This window comes from Salvelinus sp. IW2-2015, linkage group LG23 (assembly GCF_002910315.2).
Source record: "Salvelinus sp. IW2-2015 linkage group LG23, ASM291031v2, whole genome shotgun sequence".
NCBI lineage: Eukaryota > Metazoa > Chordata > Actinopteri > Salmoniformes > Salmonidae > Salvelinus > Salvelinus sp. IW2-2015.
Window position 1 is genome coordinate 10,354,211 of NC_036863.1, and position 22,714 is coordinate 10,376,924.

A 22,714-nucleotide genomic window follows, 5' to 3' on the forward strand; every position below is an offset into this window, starting at 1 on the left:
ATTGCTACATTTCCAGGTAGCACGCATGGTAGGCGTACGTTTATCATGTCTGCTGAAACAGATCCACAGTAAACCTACCTACCCCTCCGATCTGAGTGGTTACTGTAGATGTAAAGACATAATGCAACTGACTTGGCCAATGTTTTTCCAGAGGTGGGTGAGTGAGAGTGTGTGACAGATGTGCTCTGTTGTCATTAGAGATGCTTGCCCTTTAGTTGCTTCGAGACTTTTGAGGGGCATGCTCATTGGTCCCTTATAATGAAGTTGACCTATGCATGATTAACTTTAGTTTTTAGCTGTTTCAGTCCTGAATGGTCATCACACCTTTATCCTATTTGTCTCGAATTGATACAATCAATTCATACATACAGTCATCAGAATTGTGTATAATGCAATGATTGTATTTAATGCCTCAAAGTATGAGTATTAAGAAATGAACATGTACATTTAACATTATTTGCAATATTTGCATTATACACAATTATGATGAGACAGCAATGGTTTTATAATGGAAAATGTAAATATGTCTATTATGCCACAGAACACTGGTCGAACACTGAACTAGAACACTTGCCATACAATCCTCTCTCTCTCTCCCATTTCCATAAGCCCAGAGAGAGGCTGCTGTTTGCAGTGGGGAGCAGAGCACACGTGGGCTAATGACTTTCTCTGGTGGGTGGGTGGGTGGGTGGGTGGGGGGAGCAGCCGCCACCAGATAACCTGAACCACTCGTCCACTGTGCCAAGCTAACGACACATTGGGAAGCAAAAGGAACCATTACATGGCTGTCGTTTGCTCCCTGTGACACTAGAAATGGTCGTTCCCATATCCCTTCTAATTAATTGACAGGAGGAAACAGCACAGAAGTCCACTCCAAAGCCTCCCTGAATTGGATGTGTTTTCATTGTACCAGACAGGTGTTTTTGTGCCGAGTTCACGTCAAGTTCCAGGAGCAGCTGGAGCAGAGAGAGGGAAAACCTGCCCGGATCCACTATTGACCTCCATCTCCGGACACACACAGGTAAGAGAAATGACCGAGGTAAAGTTGGTTTTATATTCACACATTTGGACATTCAACTGACATTCAACAAACATTTATCACACATTCAACAGACATTCAACTAACATTTATCACACATTCAACAGACATTTGCCAAAAGCCATTTAAAAATGTAAAAATCAATAACTAATTCACCATTTGTCCCAGAATCATCAAACTAGATATGATTTATTCTATAAACGTCAAGCATACCTTTACAACCTTTGTTGTGAATACAAATTCCAGTTTTGATTTTATAGAAATACATAAAATCTATAAAATGCCATTTAAAGTGGTTTAAATCAATAACTAATTCAACGTTTGTTACAGAAACATCAAACTAGGTATGATTTATTCTATAAATGTCTAGCATACTTTTACAACCTTTTGTTTTTAGTAAACATTCCAGTTTTGATTTGAAACAAATACATAAAATCTATAAGATGCCATTTAAAGAAGGATAAATCAATAACTAATTCACCGTTTGTCACAGAAACATCAAACTAGGCAGGTTTTATTCTATAAATGTCTTCTAGTGTACTTTTACAACCCTTGCTTTGAGTAAACATTGCAGTTCTGATTTGATAGAAATACACTAACGTCTATAAAATGGCATTAAATATATATATATATATATCAATAACATTTTCACTGGTTATGACAGAATCATCAAACTAGATATGATTTATTCTATAAATGTCTAACATACTTTTAAAACCTTGTTGTGAATACAAATGCCAGTTTTTATTTCATAGAAATACATTAAATCTATCAAATGCCATTTTAAACTGTATAAATCAATAATGAATTCAGTGATTGTCACAGAAACATCAAACAAGGTGTGATTTATTCTATAAATGTCTAGTGTACTTTTACAACCTTTGCTTTGAGTAAACATTCCAGTTCTGATTTGATAGAAATACCACAACATCTATAAAATTGAATTTAAAATATATATATACAGTTGAAGTTGGAACTTTATATACACCTTAGCCAAATACATTTAAACTCAGTTTTTCACAATTCCTGACATTTAATCCTAGTAAAAATTCCCTGTCTTAGGTCAATTAGGATCACCACTTTATTTTAAGAATGTGAAATATCAGAATAGTAATAGAGAGAGTGATTTATTTCATTTTTTCCCCCATTACATTCCCAGTGGGTCAGAAGTTTACATACACTCAATTAGTATTTGGTAGCATTGCCTTTAAATTGTTTAACTTGGGTCAAACATTTTGGGAAGCCTTCCACAAGCTTCCCACAATAAGTTGGGTGAATTTTGGCCCATTCCTCCTGACAGAGCTGGTGTAACTGAGTCAGGTTTGTAGGCCTCCTTGCTCGCACATGCTTTTTCAGTTCTGCCCACAAACGTTCTATGGGATTGAGGTCAGGGCTTTGTGATGGCCACTCCAATACCTTGACTTTGTTGTCTTTAAGCCATTTTGCCACAACTTTGGAAGTATGTCATTGTCCATTTGGAAGACCCATTTGCGACCAAGCTTTAACTTCCTGACTGATGTCTTCAGATGTTGCTTCAATATATCCACATATTTTCCATCCTCATGATGCCATCTATTTTGTGAAGTGCACCAGTCCCTCCTGCAGCAAAGTACCCCCACAACATGATGCTGCCGCCCCGTGCTTCATGGTTGGGATGGTGTTTTTCGGCTTGCAAGCCTCCCCCTTTTTCCTCCAAACATAACAATGGTCATTATGGCCAAACAGTTCTATTTTTGTTTCATCAGACCAGAGGACATTTCTCCAAAAAGAACGATCTTTGTCCCCATGTGCAGTTGCAAACCGTAGTCTGGCTTTTTTTATGGTGGTTTTGGAGCAGTGGCTTCTTCCTTGCTGAGCGGCCTTTCAAGTTATGTCGATATAGGACTCGGTTAACTGTGGATATAGATCGTTTTGTACCTGTTTCCTCCAGCATCTTCACAAGGTCCTTTGCTGTTGTTCTGGGATTGATATGCACTTTTCGCACCAAAGTACCTTAATCTCTAGGAGACAGAACGCGTCTCCTTCCTGAGCGGTATGACGGATGTGTGGTCCCATGGTGTTTATACTTGCGTACTGTTGTTTGTACAGATGAACGTGGTACCTTCAAGCATTTGGAAATTGCTCCCAAAGATGAACCAGACTTGTCTACAATTTTTTTTCTGAGGTCTTGGCTGATTTCTTTTGATTTTCCCATGATGTCAAGCAAAGAGGCACTGAGTTTGAAGTGTGCCTTGAAATACATCCACAGGTACACCTCCAATTGACTCAAATTATGTCAATTAGCCTATCAGAAGCTTCTAAAGTCATGACATCATTTTCTGGAATTTTCCAACTTAGTGTATGTAAACTTCTGACCCACTGGAATTGTGATACAGTGAACTATAAGTGAAATAATCTGTCTGTAAACAATTGTTGGAAAAATTACTTGTCTCATGCACAAAGTAGATGTCCTAACCGACTTGCCAAACTACAGTTTGTTAACAAGACATATGTGGAGTGTTTTAATGACTCCAACCTTAGTGTATGTAAACTTCCAACTTCAACTGTTTGTATAATATATATCAATAACATTTTCACTGATTATGACAGAATCATCAAGCTAGGTAAGATATTTTCTATAAATGTCTAGCATACTTTTACAACCTTTGTTTTGAGGAAGAATTCCAGTTTTGATTTTGTAGAAATACATAAAATCTATCAAATTCAAGTTTAAAGCTGTGTAAATCAATAACGAATTCATTGTTTGTCACAGAAACATGTATTGTATGTATTTCTATCAAATCAGAACTGGAATTTTTCCTCAACAAAGGTTGTAAAAGTATGCTAGACATTTATAGAATAAATCCTACTTAGTTTGATGTTTCTGTGACAAACGGTGAATTAGTTATTGATTTATACTTCTTTAAATGAAATTTTATAGATTTTATGTATTTCTATAAAATCAAAACTGGAATGTTTACTCAAAACAAAAGTTTGTAAAAGTATGCTAGACATTCATAGAATAAATCATACCTAGTTTGATTTTTCTGTCATAATCAGTGAAAACGTTATTGATTTATATAGCTTTAAATGGCATTTTATAGATGTTATGTATTTCTATCAAATCAGAACTGGAATGTTTACTCAAAGCAAAGGTTGTAAAAGTATACCCAACATTTATAGAATAATTTAGTTATTGATTTTTACATTTGTAAATGGCTTTTGGTGAATGTCTGATGAATGTCATTGATCATTAGAAAACCCTTCCGTAATGATGTAATGACGTAAGGATGTCTGTTGAATGTGTGAATATAAAACCAACTTTACCTCGGTAGAGAAATTACCTCTTCATAGTATTTCAAACTAAAGCAATGTTATCTGTGAGCTACAATTCATGGCACATACTTTATGCTTAATAACTAAATGCATACAAACATTCACCTTGGCCTGAAGTTCCTTTCATTAATGAAATAGCTGACTGAAGATTTCAGCACAACATGTCAAAACTTTATATTGAAAGAAACGTTTACAGCACAGAAAATGCATCAAAGACATAATTAGATGTATTTTGTATTGTCACATACCAGATAGATGCAGTGAAATGTGTTGTTTTACAGGGTCAGCCATAGTAGAACAGCACCCTTGGAGCAAATAAGGGTTAAGTGCTTTGCTCAAGGGCACATCGACAGATTCTTCACCTTGTCAGCTCAGATATTCAAACCAACAACCTTTCGGTTACTGGCCCAACGCCCAAACTGCTAGGCTACCTGCCGCCTAAATGAACAAGTACAGAAACCACAAGAGACACTGAATCCTGTGTAGGGACAGACTGTATAAGTAAAGTTGTTGTCACTAGAAACGTGCCACTCTAAAGTCACCTGAAAACAAGCAGGTAGATTAGCAATATATCAGAGACATGACTGTTAAACCTGTGCTACACATGAACTCTAGGCAATTAGGCATTTTCATTTGGGGGGGGGGGGGGTCACATTTGTATCACTTTTTATATCCCACCTGGTAAGATTTTGATGGCAATTGCTTCATGCTGTTCTATATGCTAAAAATGTTTTGAATGGGCCACATAAACAAATGTATTCATTCAGTCTAAATAGATTTGGAGAATAATGCCTACATATACTTTGTACATGGAATCACAGAGGACTGGGTCCTCAGGTAGAGTTCACATTCAACCTCAATCAGCCAGGGCATACACATTACAACAACAGACGAGTTACAGCAATTGAAAGCAACACTGCCACATTTAATTTCAATGACTTGCATTATGCACAAAGGGCCCTCCCCAAATAAGATAAAGGAGACTCTCAAAATTGTTGGTAAAAGCATGTCAATGGTAACCATGTTAGCCTTTTCCTGTGTGCTTGCGTCGGGTGGAGAGCCATGGCACTGCTTTTGTTATCCTAGTCAATCACAGTAGTCTGTTTTACATTTATATGAGTAATTTAACAGACACTCTTATAAGTCAGAGTGACTTACAGTGCATTCATCTGGAAGGAACAGGATGTTTCTGTGGGGAATTGTTCTCCTGTCATGTGACCAGCCTGTCAGACAAGGAAGGCAGGCTCTGAACTACGACTGAGAGCTAAACCCCTGACTTCACTGTTTCCTTCTTTTCCTCGCTCTCGCCTTTTGTTTGTTCACAGGCCTAGCCCGCAGCAAAGCGATATAACTGACTCTCATAGCTCTTGCTCGTTCAAAGGAAGGGGGGAAATTTTACAGGTAAACAGTTTCTCTCCCTTCTTTTGACTGTTTGCCAACAGCTTTGTGCCAAGGCAGGTTTTCCCCTTGAAAAGGTGCAGAGAGCGATTGCCCCAGAGCTAGATAGATCCCTGTAGTTTATGTAATGGAAAGACTGTTTGATAAGGTTGAGACGTGTGCTGGAAATCAGTCATTTATTACTGCCAGATAAGAGCCGATGATGACTGCTTTAATGTTGCTCTGTTTCATAGCCAATTCGTTGGAAAAAGTGCACTTTGAAGTATATCACAAGGCAGTGTGTTATAGATTGAGCATATCTCTTTGTATGCACATACATAATTGAATTACCTGATGTAACAAGCTGACAATACTCTATTTTCTTCTTGAAAATTGTTTATGTACATGTTACAGGGCCAAAAAGGGAAGTTTGTGAGCACTATGATATTTGATGTAGATGTAGAGTTTCATCTCACTAATTTGGCAAATTCAATCTGAAACCTGTAAACGTGTTTGTGTCCTAATGAATTCTGCTGTTTTTGTATGCTGTGCTCTAGCCGTACTTAATGCAGTCAGCCGGGGCTGAGGCCAGAGCACGAGTGTTGAACAAAGGCCATTAGGTGGGTTGGAAAGGTAAATAGATTTAATTGCTCAGCAATAAACAAGAACACGGTGGCATCTCTGTGACATGCTGTTTTAGGTTTATAGCCAGAGAATATTCGTGGTAGGGAGGTTGTAAGTGTTAGCGAGGGAAAGAGTAAAAAAAATATTAATGTTCATAAAATATATTTTAAAATGTTCTAAAGTTGCTTCTGTCCTGGTCAATTAACAGAAGCCTATATGATATCTGTGTCCCTGTCTTTTGCAATTAGTGGTAATGAAAGAGAAAAAGCAAGGTCGAGGTTTCTATTTTTGCCTACTGAGATGTAGCCCGAGGCCGGCATTGGATTCAATCCAACAGATTAACGACCTGCGCACAGTGATATACATTTAAAGGACATTTTGTGGAGATTACGTTTGCTGTAAACGTCTCTGCAGATGTTTAGCTCATGCCCAAATCACCTTATAAAGTCCATCGCATTATACATGTTATCAGTGTTGTTTTTTAATGGAATTTAAACTTTTTTTTAAAGAATTTTCATAAGTATTTTCACTTTGAGACCAATTTTAAATGCCAGAGGTATACAGGGAATTGGTAAAAAATAGCTTGAAGGGTTGGTGCAGTGATTGAACCCCGGTCTTCGGTGGGAGAGGAGTAGGCCTACATGTGGTTAGAGAAGGGGAGCATTACCCTTTACACCAGGGGCTCTGCATCTACAGTAGTGTGTTTGTTAGTGGGGGAGCGAGAGGGGGAGCAGAATCAAAGAATGCATAATTTAAATAGTAAACCCCTCTTTCCAACTTAGTGTATGTAAACTTCTGACCCACTGGAATTGTGATACCTCTCAAATGAGAGTGGGGCACTCAGACCCTTGCTGTGTCCCAACAACACTTAGAAATTAGGACAGTGACTTGGATATTGACATGATAAATTAGGTTACACAATGTGAATGAATGTTGTGTGTGTGCATGTGCTGTCCTCCCCTATGAGGGAAGTAGGCAGATGTTTTCCACAGTGCTTATAATTCCTTATTGATAGTCTGGTAACAGTACTCAGTAAAGCAAACCATTTTCCAGCAGGGTGAAATCAGCAGTAATGGTTGTTTGCATGCGTGCCCACATACCAGAGAACTGGGTGACTCATTGTTTGGGCCTGTGATAAATAGCTGCCTTTGCTCTACTTCACAGAGACAAATGCTTTTACCTTTGCATTGCCCTCTAAGATACACACATCAATACACTCCCAACAAGAATGTCATCTGTTTGTTTGGATACGAGGGCCTTCTTTCATCCTTTTCCATTTGAAATTACAATCAGTAATGGGTTTATCCAGGAGCTACCCATTTACTGGACATTGATGTTCTACTAATAGCACGTGTTAGTACAATCTAAGAGTAAAGAAGAAAAGGAAAAATAACATATTTGTGGACAATAACATGTTGTTGTTGGCTCATGCTAGTGGACCATTTCACACGCACTGTTGATGAATATATTACACAAACAACTGAAGAAATGGATGTATTGCCTGGCAGACAAATGGAGATGGCGTGACCATCACGATGATCTGTTGCCCAAGGCAGGAAGCATTATTGAAATTGTCATTGGCAACAGAGACTTGTATTTCTGCCTACACTGTGAAGATCCACCCAGAACTGACTTCTGGTCTCGTGTTAGCTGCCCTACAGAGCCGAGACATAGGCACACTTTTATGCCCCTCTCTTCATGGACATAACCCTCCATCTTCTTTGCTTACTGATTGGTCAGTTTATTATCTGTAGGTCCGTTTTTATCATGTTGTTGATTTGGTTTTCACTTTCTTCCCTAGCAGTACTCATTCACTTATCAACGTATTTTGATAATGTCATACAAACTTCTTTCCTATTGCGATCTATGTACAAAAGCCACAAGTATATACAACTAAACTCAATTAGAGGGTGTAATACAGTACTGGGTCAATATCTATTTGAAGTGATTTTCCCAGATGGGGTGTAGCCTTTCATTTAGTAGGACTGAGTGTCTGGATGTGTTTTTGCAGCCCTTGTCATCAGCCCTCAAAAGATGACGGAGGCCATGTTTGGGACAGGGAACGATCAGTGGGTCTGTCCCAACGACCGGCAGCTGGCCCTTCGAGCCAAGTGAGTACGCACTCCAAAATCTCTACCATCTCACTAAGTATGTGAGTGTTGTTGCTGTGTTACCTGAGGAAGATGTAATGGTTGTGTGAAGTATTCCTGTGCCCATCATTATTTTCATCACATGGTATAGTTTTTGTTGTAGAACTCAGTGTGTGTTTTGTTGTAACTTGTTTTTGATAGCATGGCAGTTCTGTTTTATAAAACCATTGTGACCATTTGTTTACACTACAATGTATATTTATGTATTTGATACATTTTGCACGTGTACTAGTTTGTTTGTGTTCAGTGCAGTCATATAAGGAGATGTTTTTGCTAGCAGGATAGATATTTCTGTAAGGCGTGCATACATGCATGCATAAGCCTGTGTTAGCCACGTAACATGTTTCACTTTGGGCTGCACTGCCACATGTAATGACACAAAAGAATAAACATGAAAATTGATGAACAGCGTAAAGCAACATTTGTGTCTGTGTCCCAGGCTGCAGACAGGCTGGTCTGTCCACACCTTCTGTACAGACCGACAGAGGAAGAGCCAGATGCTGGAGCAGCAGGAGATGGAGAACATCCTTAGTGTCATCCGCAGGGCTGAGGAACTGGAACAGATTGAACAGCTCCGCATCGGGTAGGACGCACGCGCGCACACACACCACACATGCGGTTGGTAATGCTATTGAAAACTAGAATAAAACCATGAATTTCTGGTAGTTTATCTGGAATGACTATCCTTAAAGCTGTCAGTTGCAGTACATAGCCAACTTTAGTATTTGTGTGTGTGTGTGTGTGTGTGTGTCCCAGGAGGCTGGTGGAGCGTCTGGACAACATGAAGAAGAGTGCGCTGGGGAACGGCCTGTCCCAGTGCCTGCTGTGTGGGGAGGTCCTGGGCCTCCTTGGAACCCCCTCCGTCTTCTGTCAGGACTGCTGCAAGGTAAAGGCCACCGCACCTACTCTTCTGTTCTACTATAGCAGAGGCCCAAACAGACCTGAAGGGTTGCAGTGTCTTTGGTTTTCATCCAAATCTCTTAATCCGTAACTCTTCCCAGCATTTGAAAGTACTGTAGGGGATAGAGCAGGGACAATAAATTACCAATACCGATATTGCCTTCCTCTTATCGAATCAATTTTGCTTACATCTGTAATTTTTGTGATTAGGCAATGGCACTAGTTTACAACCGGAGCATGCGTGCGATTTGGGGTGAATACATCAAGTAGCCTACCAATGGAACGTTTTTGTAGGACTTTAAAGGTTCAATATGCGATTAAATTAATGAGATATACCCAATGTTAGACAAGAATCAAAAGTTATAAATGCCTTTATGAGCTTAGTTCAACTGTTGTACCCCATCAGAACCCCAAATAGAAGATTGATTTACTCCATTGTTTGTAAACAAGGTAATTGTAAAAAAAACAACACTATTATAGCCTCAAAACATGGTTGAAACTATACTTTTGATGTCATAGAGCTATGGGTGCAATGACTGACCATCTATCTAAGAATTTGAGTGGTTACATTTCTCCAGCCCCATCCCTCACTTTGTTATTGTTTGAACTGCAGATTGCCGCTTTACATTTACTGTTAGATCAATTATATGGCTATCTAGCAACAATATCCTATTTAAAATTTGTAATCTAGCTAATGTGTTTTGAGTTCCCACTTCCTCGGGTGGTGTATTATGTAACATATAGCCTAGGTCAATATCCACAAACAAACTGGGGTAAATTCATCTCTAAAGAGCCAAAAATAACTGATCATTCTGAATCCTATTTTGAAATGTTGCAAATTAAAATGTCAATCATGCATTCCCTGAGTAAGTTAGATGAAATAGCCAACTTCTTTCTTGTCTTACTTATTGATGACACTGGAAAAAGTTAGTCTAGAGCCCTGTCGATAATGGAAAGTAACTGTGTCAAAAAAATATGCTTTTGTATTTATCGATGATGTTGATAATTAACACACCTGATTCAACTAAAGGCTTGATGATGAGATGCGTTCACTACTCTTTTTAACCGTGAATCATTACAATTGTAGTATTCTCCTACAGATACTGTGGGTTTGACATATTGGCCATGAAGCCCATTGAACTTCTCCTATGACCAGTAGCTTTATCTAGATTGGTCATAGCCTTTTCCGAGTGTTCTCTCCAACTCCTCTGCTCCATGTGCTAGAGGCCAATGGCACTGGGACGTAATGAGATCAGAAGGGAGGAAATGAAACAACCCAGGGGAAATAGATTATGTGGGTCTCTGAGAGGAAATGTAATAATTGGTATGCGACTGTATAAACCAGATAAGAGGGGGTTCATTCTGCTGTTCAATAGTGCCTATAATGGCTCTCATCTCAAACAGATACTTACAAGAGCTCTGTCATGTCTATAACGTAATTACTCTCGCCAAGCAAGGCACAGACCTAGTAAACAGAATGTATAGGACTCGTCATTAGGGAATATTGTTTAATTGTAGTGAATGGCAGTTCAATTCACTGTTCCAAAGCATGGACTTGACTGGATAGCCAGCTTGTAGTAATCACTTTTCACCATAGGGTTGCAGCAGAGACCTCAGATGTGAATGCCTAAATTGCTTACCTAAAGAATGAAAGCGGGAGTGTTTAATGATAATCTATGTAAAATAACATATCAAATGGGCAAATAGTTCTGAATATACTCATTCTCCTACTAATTTCCCTGTAAAAAATGTACAAATACTGTAGATTAGTTGACGTTGCATGATATGTTCAATGATGTTATGCAAACTCCTTAAGGAGTCTATGCTAGACTGTTTTATGTATCGCTCGACTACATGAAAGCAAATGTTGAGAGGTCAGTTTGAAGATTGTCGGAAGGAAAAGCCCGGTACTAAACTTAAGGCACAGGAGAGGGCAGCAAAGCCCTGGAAGAGGAACATAGAGCAGGCTGTGTTTACAGTCTCATAGGAAATGGATATGTGGATATCTTCACCATCCTAACTGGGAGGGACAGGTGTGGAGGAATCCAATATATTAAGTGTGTCCAATCCCAAACTTAAGGATGCTGCTAGGGACTGTGTGATGCTCGATGATGACCGGTTGGACTGTGTAAAGCTGTGCAAATACAGGCCCATCCAGGGAATGGGGAGACATGCGCACACACACAGCTAATGAAGTCACTACCCTGCCTTCGCCCACTACCCTGCCCTGCACCTTAGACACTGTTACTAGCCGGCTACTGCCCACTACCCTGCCCTGCTCTTTAGACACTGTTACTAGCCGGCTACTGCCCACTACCCTGCCCTGCTCTCTAGACACTGTTACTAGCCGGCTACTGCCCACTACCCTGCCCTGCTCTTTAGACACTGTTACTAGCCGGCTACCGTGCGGTACTGTACCCTGCAACTTTATAGAAAGTCACTAGCCGGCTACCTCGCGGTACTCTGCCCTGCACCTTAGACACTAGCCAGCTACCGCCCGCTACTCTACCCTGCACCTTGGACACTGTCAGTAGCTGGGTAGTGCCCGGTACTCCGCCCTTCACCTTAGACACTGTTACTAGCCGGCTACCATGCGGTACTCTACCCTGCACTTTAGAGAAAGTCACTAGCCGCTACTGTGCCCGCTACTTTACCCTGCACCTTAGACACTAGCCAGCTACCCAGCTACTCTTACCTGCACCTTAGACACTGTACTAGCCGCTACCATGCGGTACTCTACCCTGCAACTTTAGAGAAAAGTCACTAGCCGGCTACTGCCCGCTACTTTACCCTGCACCTTAGACACTAGCCAGCTACCACCAGCTACTCTATCCTGCACCTTAGACACTGTCACTAGCCAGCTACTGCCCGCTACTCTACCCTGCTCCTTAGACACTGTTTCTAGTCTGCTACCGCCGGCTACTCTACCCTACACATTAGACACTGTTACTAGCCGGCTACCGCCCGGTACTATGCCCTGCACCTTAGACACTGTCACTAACTGGGTACTGCCCAGTACTCTACCCTGTACCTTAGACACTGCTGCCCTATGTAGTATATAGAGTCATTGAAAACTAGTCACTTTAATAATGTTTACGTAATGTTTATTGTTCTGAAATCGTTGAATAAGACAAGATTACCATTCCTACAACATTATTTTGTTGAAATGGCAATTGATTTCTGAGAAATTAAGCTAATTGATTACACACATTATATATACATAGCTCATTCTATATAACTACTGCTGTACATACCTTTTCCTACTTTTATATTGTCCATACTGTCTAAACCGACCATGTATTTATATTCCGGACTCTGATATTGCTCATTCTGATATTTCTTCATTTCTAGTTATTATGATTAAAATATATATTTTATTTATTATTTCTGTATTAGTAAAATACTGTTAGACATTTACTGCACTGCTGGAGCTAGAAACATAAGCTTTTTGCTGCACTCGATTTAACATCTGCTAATTTATGTATGTGACAAATAAACTTTGATTTGATATGACCCTCAGTTCGCTGCAGGTGTGGGAGCGGCGGCATCTGTCTCAATATAACAACACACACTTTAGGTCATTGACACACTGTGATTCTAGACTTGTTACGTTTTCCTTTCAACTTCTCGTATGAAGTAAGCTACTGCTTATTCAGTAAAAAAAATGGAATTCCCCACAGTGGAGATAGATATCACATTTGAGCTAATTCATATGTTTGCATATATACTACTTGTTGAATGTTTACAGTCTTGTCAATAAATGCCCCCAGTCTAAACACAGCTCAGATTTATTAGTATGTAATTGGAAGGTAGACAAATGTATTGGTCACTAGGTGACTGTAGTCTTCAGAAGAAGACCTGCTCTGGGTGTGAAAACTGACAGGTGTACACATCCATCAGACTATGCTCTGTAGCTAGAGTACAGATGAGATGGCTATAGTCAGGCATCTTTGAGCCAGTTATCCTGGAACCCAGAAGCAAATCTTCCGTGCGATGGCCAGCGTTTTGGCATAATATTCCATTTATATAAACATTCTGTTACAGTAAACTACTATTTTAGTGGCTGTTGACCAAAAATGTTTGATCTTAGGAGGTGGAGACCCAGATATTCTATTTCTCTCTCACTCTCTAAAAATACTGAGTTACTTCAGGAAAGACAATTATTGTAACGATTTTCGTCGTCGGATGAAGAGTAGTCAGACCAAAGCGCAGCGTAGTAAGTGTTCATGTTATTTTATTAAAAACAGAACACTAAACAAAATAACAAAGAGAATGAACGAAACAGTCCTGTAAGGTGCAGCAACACAAAACAGAAAACAACTACCCACAAAACACAGGTGGGAAAAGGCTACCTAAGTATGGTTCTCAATCAGAGACAACGATAGACAACTGCCTCTGATTGAGAACCACACCCGGCCAAACACATAGAAATAGAAAACATAGAACAAAAACATAGAATACCCACCCCAACTCACGCCCTGACCAACCAAAATAGAGACATAAAAAGGATCTCTAAGGTCAGGGCGTGACAATTATGAGCACTTCAACCAAGGTCTCTCCTCCATTGCATTAGGCTTGATTAAAGCTTCCTTGACTTTATCAAGTGAAATGTTATTGGTCACATACACATATTTAGCAGATGTTATTGCGGGTGTAGCGAAATGCTTGCTTTTCAACATCATAATCAACCCTGCTTCCAAATCGATTCTTCAGGTAATGTAATCGGATGTTTTTTACACTGCTATATCCAACCAAGCTCTCGCTTTGTCAAAGGCTACGCTAGGTGAACACACTGAAGATCTTTGTTGTTCTCTAGGGACATACAAATGTTTTTCTTGTTGTAAGATAATGGATTTTTGCCATTTTAAGCAATGCAAAACATACACATACAAACGAGAGCCTACAAACATCCACAGCATCATCCCTGCCCAGACCCACCTGCTCACACATCTCCAGCGCCCATATCACTCTCTGCCACATGGCCTCAAACTGCACCATTTTGTTTCTCTCCGTCTCCCACGCACTTTCAACATTTACAAATATTTTTCTGATGATTGTATTAATGCTCAGTTCCAAGTCGATCCCTTAGCCCTTACTCCCTAGCCACTGCTGTAGATCTGAGAGGACTGGATAGATTGATGCAATATGATGAAAACTACACCCAGCCAGCCATTCAGAGTGCAGAAGGAAGCTGTCTTCAGAAGTTCCTAGTGTGTAGGGGCTAGAGCCCATTTGAAATTCCGCATAAGTCTGCATGTTCAAATGACTCACCCCCTTTATTTGTGGTGGGAGGAGGTTGAGCAGTGTTTTGTTGAGTTGTGCAATGACTTGACTTCACATCATGGAAATACATGATGTGTCACAGTGACTTTTCTGTGAACTTTTCAATGTCACTAACTTGGCTGTGATGGCTCAGCAAATTTCCAACACTTTGATAACTATTGATGCTACACTATAATTGAATATCAGTGATTTTTATTCTGTTTCGTTCTTTAAACAATAAAAAGTGTCCTTTCAAAAGCTTTATATTTATTGACATTCATTTCATTATTGCAGGATATTTTTTATCAGGCACGCTCCAATTTTATGAAGTACAGAGTTGTTGGACTTACTAAAAGATTTTCACTTGGCACTGACTGTTTTCAATTTCAATATGGAACATTGCATTTTGTATAGTAATTCAAGCCAAACTGTAAAATTATCATGTGCTTTTTTTACTGTTACAAAAGACAGCGGCAAAGTGCAACAACTTTATAGCTAAGTATTTATATAACTTTTTATAACTCACAGTATATAATACATATTAAAGTATATAATAGTATTGTATGACCTTTTTGTGTTTTGTCCACGTTACTCAGTACACCACTCATGGTCAATTCAAAATCGGGTCTTATTTAAAAAAAAGTTATTCTCTCTCTCTCTTACAGAAAGTGTGCACCAAGTGTGGCATAGAGCCCCAGTGCAGTCAGAAGAGAACTCAGTGGCTGTGCAAGATCTGCAGTGAACACAGAGAGGTAACGTGCATCCCTACAATTGGATAGCCCATCTGCAGTTGAACTGGCAACTACATGAAAACATATTTTTGATAATTCTTGAAATTACTATTCACATTATATACCAGATGGATGCTTTCCATTGTGGTGAGTCCTATATATTTATAAGGGGGTAAGCCCATTCAGTGAACACTTTTAGTTTGAGAAAAGTGCAATGGAAATACAAAAGCAAAACAGTATAATTTCATGGAGGTATCTTAGCAACAGCAGCAGCATCCAGAGACAATGTTTACCACAGGAGGTTGGTTGCACCTTAATTGGGGAGAACGTGCTCCTGGTATTGACTGGAGCGGAATTAGTGGAATGTTATAAAATACATCAAACACATGGTTTCCAGGTGTTTGATGCCATTCCATTTGCGCCGTTCCAGCCATTATGAGTCGTTCTCCCCTCAGCAGCCACCTGTGTATACTGAACTAAAATATAAATGCAACAACATGCAACAATTTCATTGATTTTACTGAGCTACAGTTCATATGAGGAAATCAATCAATTGAAATAAATAAATTAGGCCCTAATCTATGTATTTCACATGACTGGGAATACAGATATGCATATATTGGTCACAGATACCTTGAAAGAATGGGCCTCACAATGGGCCTCAGGATCTCGTCACAGTATTTTTGTGCATTCAAATTGCCATCGATAAAATGTATTTGTGTTCATTGTCCGTAGTTTATGCCTGCCCATACCATAACCCCACCGCCACCATGGGGCACTCTGTTCACAACGTTGACATCAGCAACCTGCTTACCCACACGTGGTCTGCAGATGTGATGCCGGTTGGACATACTGCCAAATTCTCTAAAACAACGTTGGAGACTGCTTATGGAAGAGAAATTAACATTAAATTATCTGGCAACAGCTCTGGTGGACATTGCTGCAGTCAATTGCACTATCCCTCAAAACTGACATCTGTGGCATTGTGTTGTGTAACAAAACCGCACATTTCAGTGGCCTTTTATTGTCCCCAGCACAAGGTGCACCTCTGTAATGATCATGCTCTTTAATTCGCTTCTTGATATGCTACACCTGCCAGGTGGCTAGATTATCTTGCCAAAGGAGAAATGCTTACTGACAGGGATGTAAACACTTTTGTGCACTAAATATGAGAATGTTTTGTGTGCATATAGAACATTTCTGAGATAATTTATTTCAGCTCTTGAAACATGGTACCAACACTTTACATGTTGTGTTTATATATTTTTTTGAGTGTCGTATCTGTCTGTGGTCCCACAGGGCTGTAGCTAGCTGACAGACTTCAGACAGAGTGCTGCAGGTTGGCTTCTCCAGGTATAAGGTTTCTCTCAGGGTTTGATTTTGGCACCCATTGGTCATCAGCAGGGCTGGCAGGATCTGGATGGGCATCTCACCACAGTGTTGTTTACAATGCACAAGCCTGATTGGGGTATTCATCTTTCATCTTTTCGATTATGGAAATGTGCCTTTTAATGCTGATAAAAGAGCGATAAGTGTTTGCGATGACAGGTTTTTTTCGAGGGATGTGCCAGCACTGTAGTAACGACATGGAGCATTCTAGACACTTCAAGGTATGCCTTTCAAAAGTGTTCTGCAATTTAGTCCTGTCATTTTCTCCTCCATTCGTATATCAATCTTGGATCAGGATCTTGATACCTGGCCATAGACAAAACGGATGTGCATTATTTCAGCTGTACTGTTGGTTGTCATTCAAGCTGAACACCATTTTGGAAATTACAGTAACAGCAGTCAATGGCCTATATTCATTCACTATGCTATAGGACTATTTTCATTGGCCTCCCTCAAGGAGTTTATTGGTTGGCCTGTTCCTTGTGTGGGGGCATTTCTCTGAGTAATTGAACATCTGAACCACGTAATATTACCATATGTAGGCCTATATCCAGATTATTCAAGTAATTTGCAACTTTCCCCTCATGGAAAGCCATATCATGGATGTGCCCCAAAAAAGCTGCTTAGATAGAGCCTGTGAATTGACAAACTAGATGTATTATTACCGTACAGCACAGACCTTCTTGGTTTTAGGTAGGCCGCCTTTGTTCAAGTTTCATTTCCTCCATGTTGACATATGGATCACCAGGCACCCCTGACTTTAATAGGGGAGGTGGAGGGAGAATGAGGATGGGGTTAGTTTTAGCAGAGAGATCACAGTAGCTTATGAATAATTCCACGGCTCTGCAGAATTGAGGATTGAGAGAGGGCACTGTACCGTAAAGATGTTTATGTTCAAATCGTTTTCATTGCCTAATGTTTTAACCACACACTGTGCCTCAAAAGGCAGTCTTCATTTGTCATTCCCCTCTGCTGTGAATCTGCTCCCGCAGATAGTCACCGTTTGAAAGGTAGTGTTTGACAGGGCACCTTATCGACCTTCCATAGATGGTGCCGGTGCTTACTCAAAATGGCTGTCTTCAGTCGGATTTGGGCTTGGTATGACATGCCTCTGTGGAGGCGCCCCTCCTGAGTTTAGTTTCCTTTCACTCAGTTCTATTTTGTTAACTCTCCTCTCTTTCTCTCCCTCTCACAGATTAGTGTTCAGATTAGGGTTGAGCGGTATCCAGATTTTCATATGGTCATACCGTCCTTCTCGCATCTCGGGATTGACCGTATTACTGGTTTAGGTCATGGGGAGGGGGGGGTAATTTTGTGCTTCATTTGTGTCACGAATCCCGTTTCCTGAGTCGTTTCTTTGCCTGTGTTCTGTCCTGGAGTGTTTTTTTTCCGGCGTCCTGGAACGCACCCTGTCTGGTTGCCGGGCTATGTAGCCAGTTGGGAGTTTTGATTACCCGCACCTGTATCCCATCAGCTATCTGCACACCTGGTCCTGATCATCATCTCTCCTCTTCATAAGCCCGGACCTGACATCCATTCCCTGCCGGATCGTTAGCCATGAACAGTATGTTGTGCCATAGTATCAGCCTCAAGTTGGATAGAATTTGTTTTGTTGTTTTTTACGTATTGCTTGCCTTAAACTTACCTCCGTTTGTTTTGTCTTCAGTTACTCACCCGGATCATTTACCCCATTCCCGCCTGGTCGTCGGAGGATTCCGCTACCCCATGGATTCACCTATTTACTCCCATCAACTCACCACCGCTGCCCGCTACGCCACCTGGATATATCTACCCATTCACATTCACTTGTAAATAAATACTTACCTTCTTCCTACGCTCCTTGTCCTGGTCTGCTTCTGGGTTCGATTTTGAAAGAACGTGACAGAACGATCCGGCCAAGGATGAACCCAGCGGACCTGGACTCCGTTTGCCATGCCATTACCCAGCAGGGGAAGACATTGGGACAACACAAGACGGCGCTACAGGAGATAGCGGGTTCAATCCAGAACTTATCTGCTAGCTTGACACAAATCCAGGATCAGCTCAGTTTGCCGGCGATTCATTCACCACCMGTTTCACCCATCTCACCTGCCGTGTCTGGAGCGGTTTCCTTCCGTGAACCCAAGGTACCGACGCCTGATAAATATGAAGGGGATTTGGGAAGATGCCGTTCGTTTCTTATGCAGTGTGGGTTAGTGTTTGATCTGCAGCCCCATTCGTACGCCACTGACAAGGCTAGGATAGCCTTTGTTATTGAACTGCTGCGTGGAAGAGCTCTGGAATGGGCTTCAGCCGTTTGGGAACGACAGGGGACCTGCATGGCTTCATATCAGGAGTTCACGGGAGAGATGAGAAAGCTTTTTGACCATCCAGTCCGAGGTAAGGACTCAGCTAAACGTTTGTTCACTCTTCGCCAAGGAGCTCGCAGTGTGGCAGACTTTATGATCGAGTTCAGGACATTGGCTGTGGAGAGTGGTTGGAATGAGGAGTTACTACAAGCGGCTTTTTACAAGGGGTTGTCGGAGCAACTCAAGGACGAGCTGATATCCTATCCAGAGCCTAGTGACCTAGACAGCTTGGTCACTTTATCTATTCGGGTAGATAATAGAGTCCGAGAGAGAAGGAGGGAGAAGCAGTGGGGTCCATCCAATCAATCAGCAACTCGGGTACCATTCGGTTCAGGAAGTGAACCAGAACGTATTGATCGTTATTCCCCACACGGGATTAGTGGAGGGGTCTTGCCACCAGATTCTGAACCAATGCAAGTGGGGCGACACGGGCTAACTAAGGAGGAGCGCCAACGTAGACGTGAGACCAACAGCTGTTTCTACTGTGGTAGCTCGGGACATTACATCTCCGCTTGTCCACAGCCTTGAGAGTGGTTGGAATGAGGAGTTACTACAAGCGGCTTTTCAAGGGGTTGTCGGAGCAACTCAAGGACGAGCTGATATCCTATCCAGAGTCTAGTGACCTAGACAGCTTGGTCACTTTATCTATTCGGGTAGATAATAGAGTCCGAGAGAGAAGGAGGGAGAAGCAGTGGGGTCCATCCAATCAATCAGCAACTCGGGTACCATTCGGTTCAGGAAGTGAACCAGAACGTATTGATCGTTATTCCCCACACGGGATTAGTGGAGGGGTCTTGCCACCAGATTCTGAACCAATGCAAGTGGGGCGACACGGGCTAACTAAGGAGGAGCGCCAACGTAGACGTGAGACCAACAGCTGTTTCTACTGTGGTAGCTCGGGACATTACATCTCCGCTTGTCCACAGCGCCCGTTAAACTGCCCGGCTCGCTAGTTTCGGGAGGAATGTTAGCGAGCCAGTTTCAACCTCTCAAAGATCCTGTCAGACCCGTTTTCCTGCGACCCTTATGAATAAGGATCAGAGCTTAGAGATGAACGCTTTATCGATTCAGGTGCCGATGGCAGCTTTATTGATGCCGACTTGGTGGAACAGCTGGGGCTTTCCAAGGAGCAATTGCCGGAAGCCATTGAAGCAACCACTCTGAACGGCAGTAGTCTGGCACGGATCACTATGAGGACTGACCGGTTAAGATGTTGGTGTCGGGGAATCATTCAGAGTTTATCTCCTTCTTCATTCTGTCCTCGCCCCATGTTCCTCTGGTTCTTGGTTACCCCTGGCTGAAGGAACACAATCCCTCGTTTGATTGGGTGACGGGTAAGGTAACTAGTTGGAGCATTGAGTGTCATGCTAACTGCCTTAGGACTGCCTGTTCTCCTGCTGTTTCCAGTCAGGTCAGTGACTCTGCTCGGATTTGTCTGGTTCCAGAAACATATCACGAGTTGGGTGAAGTATTCAGTAAACAGAAGGCTCTGTCCCTTCCTCCCCACCGACCTTATGACTGTGCGATATATGTTTCCTGGAGCTGCCTTTCCCAAGGACGGTTATACAGTATTTCTCGACCTGAACGTGAGGCCTTGGAGACCTACATCAAGGAGTCTCTAGCTGCAGGTCTCTTCGGCCCTCGTCATCACCTCTGGGAGCAGGATTTGTTTTGTGAGCAAGAAGGATGGCTCTCTTCGACCGTGTATTGATTATCGGGGTTTGAATGATATTACGGTCAAGAAAAGTATCCCCGCCCTTGATGAGCTCGGCTTTCGATTCCTTACAGGGTGCTACGGTTTTTACGAAGCTTGATTTACGTAATGCTTATCATTTGTTTGGATCAAAGAGGGGGACGAGTGGTTGACTGGGTCCAATACTCCGATGGGACATTTTGAGTACCAGGTGATGCCGTTTGGACTGACCAACGCTCCTGCTGTGTTCCAAAGTATGGTGAATGACGTTCTGAGAGATATGATTGGTATTTTTGTGTTCGTTTACCTGGATGATATCCTCATCTTCTCGAAGGAACTTTCTAGCCACGTTCAGCATGTCAAGCAGGTCCTGCAGCGGTTATTGGAGAACCGTCTGTTCGTCAAGGCTGAGAAGTGTGATTTTCACGCCCACACGACGTCCTTCCTCGGGTACATCATCTCCAGGGAGAGATCAAGATGGACCAAGAGAAGGTTCGGGCGGTTCGGGATTGGGCCCAGCCCGGTACGAGATTGCAGCTCCAGAGATTCCTGGGGTTTGCGAACTTCTATCGGAGGTTTATCCGTGATACAGCCGGGTGGCCCGCCCTTTAACTGCCCTGACGTCTTGCACCAGAAATTTCTGTTGGACTCCTGAGGCAGACCGAGCATTTCTGGACTTGAAGAGCCGATTCACCAACGCCCCGATTCTCTCCTAACCTGACACTTCCCGTCAGTTTGTTGTTGAGGTGGACGCGTCTGATGTGGGGGTGGGCGCCATCCTGTCCCAGCGTAGCTCCACTGACGGTAAACTCCATCCCTGCGCCTTCTACTCTTGTCGTCTTTCTCCAGCTGAAAGAAACTACGATGTGGGTAACCGGAGCTTCTCGCTGTGAAGCTTGCCTTGGAGGAGTGGCGTCACTGGTTGGAGGAGCGGAGCAACCGTTTGTGGTCTGGACTGACCACAAGAATCTGGCTTACGTGCAATCGGCTTAAACGTCTCAGACTCTCCGTCAGCCAGGCTGGGCTTTGTTTTGGACGCGTTCAAATTTCCCTGACGTTCCGGACCTGGTCGAAGAACGGGAAGGCGGACGGCCTGTCCCGGATGTTCCTCCAAGACGGAGGAGAGTGGGGCCAAGACTGAGACGATTCTTCCCCCAGAATTTGTCGGTGGGAGCCGTATACATGGAGATTGATGGCGCCCTTCGGACGCCAGCCCGGCCTAACGCCAGTCCACCCGCCAGTCGGTTCGATTCCGTCCTGAAGGTCGGTCCGATTCTGCTGTCCTTCAGTGGTCCCACGCCAGCAAGATAGCTTGTCCACCTGGCGTTTGCTCGGACTTATGGCCTAACTAGCGCAGACGATTTTGGTGGCCTGCTATGGGAAAGCATACCCGGAGGTTTTTGCCGCTTGTCCTGTTTGTGCGCAGAATAAGAGTACCAATCGGCCCAGCTCTGGCTTCTTCACCCTCTACCTATTCCCGCCGGCGACCTTGGTACGCATCTGGCCCTGGACTTTGTCACGGGGTTGCCCTCTCTGTTGGTAACACGTTAATTCTGACCATTGTGGACAAGATTCAGCAAGTTTGCTTCACTTTGTCCCCCTCTCCAACTGCACTTCTGCCACTGAGACGTCGAGATCCTGGTAGGGAAGTTTTCAGGTCCAGCGGTTGCCTGTGACATTGTGTTCTGACCGGGTGGTCCTCAGTTTAACCGTCTGCTGTCTGGAGATCCTTCTGTTTGGCCATTGGACTAGCTCAGTCTCCACTTCTGGATTCACCCCCAATCTAATTGGTACAGCGGAGAGGCCAACACCGAAGATGGAGTCCACGCTGCGCGTCTGTTTCCTCTGATACCACCTCTTGGTCCTCTCAATTACCTGGTCGAGTA

At 42.3% G+C, this 22,714-nt stretch overlaps 1 protein-coding gene across 1 annotated transcript in view; it reads left to right on the forward strand.

Moving 5' to 3' along the window:
* Window positions 1-734: 734 nt before the first annotated feature.
* Window positions 735-22,714, forward strand: part of LOC111950485 (rab effector Noc2) — a 78,764-nt gene continuing 56,784 nt past the window's right edge. Inside the window, exons 1-5 of the mRNA XM_070434245.1 lie at window positions 735-1,021; window positions 8,367-8,466; window positions 8,945-9,088; window positions 9,262-9,391; window positions 15,333-15,419. Of these exons, the coding sequence (XP_070290346.1) occupies window positions 8,390-8,466; window positions 8,945-9,088; window positions 9,262-9,391; window positions 15,333-15,419 (438 nt within the window). The 5' untranslated portion in view covers window positions 735-1,021; window positions 8,367-8,389. The remainder of the gene's footprint in view (window positions 1,022-8,366; window positions 8,467-8,944; window positions 9,089-9,261; window positions 9,392-15,332; window positions 15,420-22,714) is intronic.